This window comes from Nicotiana tomentosiformis, chromosome 5 (assembly GCF_000390325.3).
Source record: "Nicotiana tomentosiformis chromosome 5, ASM39032v3, whole genome shotgun sequence".
Taxonomy (NCBI): domain Eukaryota; kingdom Viridiplantae; phylum Streptophyta; class Magnoliopsida; order Solanales; family Solanaceae; genus Nicotiana; species Nicotiana tomentosiformis.
This window is the reverse complement of record NC_090816.1, coordinates 112,862,003-112,867,225: the sequence shown is the minus strand read 5'-3', so window position 1 is coordinate 112,867,225 and position 5,223 is coordinate 112,862,003. Positions and strand designations below refer to the sequence as shown.

Here is a 5,223-nt window from a genome sequence, read left to right as displayed (position 1 = left end):
GCCAAAAGAAGAAGAAGAATTATCAGTGCATGCCAATCAAATTTGCACCTGTATCTACAGTCTAAGAGGAGAAATAGTATTAGACAGATCAGATGGTAAATAAGCTAATCAAATTATCATCTCCAGAATTTTATTGATGAAGGCTAGTATGCAAAGAATTGAGTACAAACTTTGAAATGGAGATTATTTGCAAACTTTATTTATTTCTCATTTGCCTGCATGAAAAGATAGTTGCAGATGTTTCTATGAAATTTGAATAGTGGTCAAGAAATTAGGTGTATTCACATCACCGAGCTTAGTTATTAAATGGCTGATTACACTAGTTTATTTTCCATAATAGTGAAATCAGTTGTATGTATGTACTGAATAATGTACAAAGAATGTTGAGCTGAGCATGTTCTAGTTTGGTTATGTTTTGATGATTGACAAATGAAGAGCAACTATGAGTAGCAGATGTCAAGTGAACCAGGTTCGTAGCATGATGGAATTAAATGCTGATCAGACGCGCAATTACATGTGCAAGTTCAATTCCAGAAAGAAGTTAGTTCATGCGCAACAAGAAAATATCTTGGATAGAGGAATCCGTGTATTAAAAGAATTTCTACAATAAGGAATAACTTGCGTGGAAGGAAAGAGTTGAGGAGGCGGAAACAAATAAGAAAATTAAATCAAATTAGGAGAGGTTTTCCTTAACAGAAATATTCTAGGTTCTAGAGCATTAATTAATTGGAGAAGGATTTCTGTCATCCTCATTCCTATATATAGAGACCTATTGATGTCGCCTAAAGATCAAGTATTCACTTTTGACAATAGCAACTACGGCAAGAAGGTGCTCTCAAAGGATTCAGGCTGCTCAACTAAAGAACCTATTCCAGAAGACAAAGCTGCTAGTTCTTTAGTTATTTGTTTTAGTCTGTTGTTCTTATGTTGTAACATATTGTTAGCACAAAAACTTTGAGTTTTTGTATTAGCTTCGTAGACTAGAGTTAGTTTGGGAATGGATAGCTACAATTAAGTTGATTGTAGAGTAAGGGTATTAGAGTTAGTTTCCTTGGTTATAGAGTTATAACCTAAAACTACTCTTTGAAATTGGTGAAGTTTTGGGAAAAAATCCTATTAGACTGGACCGTGATTTTTACTCTCTTGAGCAAGGAGGTTTTCCTTGTAAAAATCACTGTGTTGTTCAATTTCTGCACTTCACTTTCTGTTTGTGTCTGTTTATTTAGTACAAAGAACTAGTTTCTTTGAAATCGCTAAAATCGGGCAAGACACAATTCTAACCCTTTCTTGTGTCTGAGTGGACTCTAAAATATAACAAAGAAGAATTCAAAATGCAAACACTTTTTAGTTTCCCACAGCCAGTCTTTATGTTATTCAAAGTAGGTTATATTTTCAGGAAAGTTTAAAGCTGGATATGAAATGGAAAACTCAAAACATCATCATAAATCATAAAAGTTCTTGGTCGAAGTACTTATATTATATGACATAAAAAGAGGACCATTGCAGCATTTCCATTTGAGATACTAGAGACAAAAGATGTTTCAGTTTTTCTTTTAAATTATTTAATATCATTTCTGGTTTAAATGTAATTTCTGAGAAACCCCAGCAACACACAGAATGCATTACTCAAGTCAACAAAGACCAAGACTCCAGGCACCAAAACACTTTTTTGCTTTTAATTTTCAATTATTGGATCCAGTGAACTGAGCTTTTAGCATTCCATTTGTCTAGTCAGTTTCACTCTGATTATTGATCAGAATTTTGTTACTGCTCATGGAAGGTGTAAATTTAGTTTGTTTTCTTCTTCTTCTTGGAGCTATTTCAGATGGATTTTCCTGTGTGCAAATCAGTGCTATGAATTCAGGCATTCATTGCACTGAAAGTGAGAAAATTGCTCTTATCAAGTTCAGGCAAGGTTTCAGGAATCCATTACAAAGCATGTCGTCCTGGATGCTCGAGGAAAACTGCTGCAAGTGGAAAGGTGTTGAATGCGACAACAAAACTGGACACGTAATCGCTCTTGATCTACACAAACAATTCTTGCAAGGTGAGTTTGCTACTTCTTTGCTTGGCTTGCCTCATTTAAGACACTTAGACTTGAGCCAAATTGATTTCCTTGGGGCACAGGTTCCTGAGTTTATTTCCACTTTTAAGAACCTAGAGTATCTCAATTTGTCGAAAACCAAATTTAGGGGAACCATTCCTGAACATCTTGGAAATCTATCACGGCTGCAGTTTCTTGATCTTAGTGATGGTTTTTCACTCCGAGTTGACAACCTTCAATGGATTCGGCACCTATTCTCTATGAAGATTCTTGACTTAAGTGGAGTTGACATGAGCGACGCAAAAAACTGGCTACATGACATCAATCTGCTAACTTCTCTCACGGAATTACATATGTCTGCCTGTCAGCTTGATCAGTTGCTTCCTTCAAATTCTTTTATGAATCTCACATCGTCACTTCAAATTCTTGACCTCTCCTTAAACCATTTTCAAGCTCCAATTCCTAGCTGGTTGTTCAACACAAGCCACAGTCTTGTTTATCTTGATCTCAGTCGAAGTCAGCTGAATGGCTTACTTCCAAATGCCTTTGGAAACATGTATTCACTTAGAGTTGTTGATCTTTCTGACAACTCTCTCCTAGGAAATCTACCTCCTACTTTTGTGAATATGAGTTCAGTTACTTTTCTTGATATCTCAAGGAACTCTCTTGAAGGCAATTTACCACCAGCTCTGTCATCAAAGTTGAAAATTTTGGATCTTTCTAACAATAATATGGAGGGTCCTTTAGCAAGAAGCATTGCACAACTCAGGCAATTAGTTGTCCTCGATATTTCTTGGAACTCTTTCAATGACTCGATTACTGATCATTTCTTGAATTTCAGTAACTTGCAAGTTTTAGACTTGTCATCCAACTCAATTATCCTCAATTTAACCGCAACTTGGATGCCTTGCTTTCAACTTGACTTCATTGGCCTGCAGTCTTGCCAACTTAGCACACAGTTTCCCCTGTGGCTTCAGACACAAAAAGAGTTCTCATTTGTTGATATCTCTGGCGCTGAACTCTCTGGCAAAGTTCCTGATTGGTTCTGGAATCTGTCTGCAAAGGTAAAGCATATGAACATTTCAAACAACTATTTCAGAGGGGAAGTTCCTGAAGTTACAGAAAGACTTACTAGTCTTGAAGAACTAGACCTGAGCTGGAACAAATTTGATGGTCCTCTACCTCATTTCTCGCCCACGATGATGACCTTGATTTTGGACCACAATTCATTTAATGGTACCATTTCCCCAATATGTGAATCACTTGTCATGAATAATTCTCTCATGTTTCTAGACCTATCTTCCAATTCTCTATCAGGAACACTTTCAGACTGTTGGAGATATGGGGAAAATCTGGCGGTATTGAATTTAGCCCGTAATGATCTGTCCGGTGAAATACCTCATTCCATTGGATATCTTACCACTCTCAGGTATCTGCTACTAAGCAACAACAAGTTGTCCAAGAATTTTCCTTTATCATTGAAGAACCTACGAGGACTAAAAATTCTTGATGTTGCTAGAAATGATTTATCTGGAAATATACCATTTTGGTTAGGGGAGAGTTTAAAACATTTAATGATTCTTAATTTAAGGTGGAACAAGTTTGAAGGAAACATTCCCCTGGAGATTTGCCAGCTCAAGAGCTTGATTATTTTGGACCTTAGTTCCAATGCTCTCTCAGGAACTATTCCAAAGTGTGTTGGAAATTTCCTGACTTTGGTCGGGGTAGAGGAGGTTCCTTCCTTAATTTATGGTCCTTTTGAAGTATACAGGGAGGATGTGATGATGATACTGAAAGAGAGAGGTTATGATCGTCGTGCTCATTTCTTCCTGGGAATTGATCTATCAGAGAACCATTTATCAGGGGAAATTCCTGGGGAAATCACCACCCTTGTTCAATTGAGGTTGTTGAATTTATCATGGAATAATTTAACAGGAGCAATTCCTCATGACATTAGTAACTTGCAAAATTTGGAAGCTCTTGATGTTTCCAGAAATGCCCTGTCATGTTTCTTACCATCCAACTTGGTGAAACTTGATTATCTTGCAATTGCGAATTTTTCGTATAATAGATTGACAGGAAAAATCCCAACAGGAAATCAATTTGCGACCTTCAGCACTGATTCTTACATTGGGAATCCAGACTTGTGCGGCATACCAGTCTCACAAGGCTGCTCCAGACATTTCCATGAGGACATTACTCACTGTAATAGTAATTCTCCCAGGAAACAGGAGGTGGACGCCACTCAAAGCAACGAAAACAACTGGCTCGATGAATCATCATTCTATATTAGCATGGGAATTGGATTCATCACAACTTTCTGGGTATTTTGGGCTACTCTATTATTGAAAAAGTCTTGGAGATATGCCTATATGAGGTATCTTGATAACATGGCCAACAAGATTTATAAATAAGCAGCAGTTGCTGAAGAAAGTAGTGAAGATCATTATTTTCTGCATGCAGTTAAAGAAAGCAGATGAAGCATTTAGCTTAGAGGAATAAATCCTCTTTTGGTTTTGTTGTTTGTAAAATCTTCTAGTACTATATTGTGTATGCTTAGTTGCATAGTTTCATATTGTTTTGATAAAGTTGGTATCTCAAAAGGAAAGTGTAAGTGCCCCTTAAAGCTCTTTCCCTTACGGCAAATGGTCAAATATATTTCTGTATTTTTGAAAATGATCTAAAAATACCCCTCGTTATATTATTGGACTATATATACTCTTCCCGTCATACTTTGGAACAAATATACCCTTATTTTGGATGGAGTGCCACGTGTCAGCACCGGATAAAAATGACCAATTTCATTTTTTTACCCGATCCGTTTTTAAAAACCCACCACCCGACCCGTTTTAAAATTCAGTTTTTTTAAAGCATATATTTTGTAAAAACTAGATTTTTTTTTTTGTAAAAACTGGAAAAAAAAGTAATTTGTAAAATATATATTTTTAAGCTTTTTCAGTTTTTTTAAAATATTATTTTTGTAAAAACTGAAAAAAAAATATTTTTTTTAAAAATGCTTTAAAAACTGAAAATATATATTCCGTAAAAACTGGAAAAAAAAAATTTGCAAAATATATATTTTAAGTCTTTTCAGTTTTTTTATAGTATGTTTTTTGTAAAAACTGAATTTTAAAAAAAAAAAAAACTAAAAAAAGACTCCTAAAGTAGTGGACTACATA

General features: G+C 35.5%; 1 protein-coding gene across 2 annotated transcripts; it reads left to right on the top strand.

The window, feature by feature from the left end:
- Nucleotides 1-666: 666 nt before the first annotated feature.
- Nucleotides 667-4,652, top strand: LOC104111045 (receptor-like protein EIX2). 2 transcript variants are annotated; one of them, XM_009620644.4, is made up of 2 exons: nucleotides 667-3,473; nucleotides 3,636-4,652. In XM_009620644.4, exons 1-2 carry the CDS (start codon nucleotides 1,774-1,776, stop codon nucleotides 4,456-4,458), a joined length of 2,523 nt encoding a protein of 840 aa, XP_009618939.1. In that variant the 5' UTR covers nucleotides 667-1,773; the 3' UTR covers nucleotides 4,459-4,652. The 2 variants fall into 2 exon arrangements, with proteins under 2 accessions (XP_009618939.1, XP_009618938.1); XM_009620643.4 differs by having other exon boundaries at nucleotides 668-4,652.
- The last annotated feature ends 571 nt before the right edge of the window (nucleotides 4,653-5,223 follow it).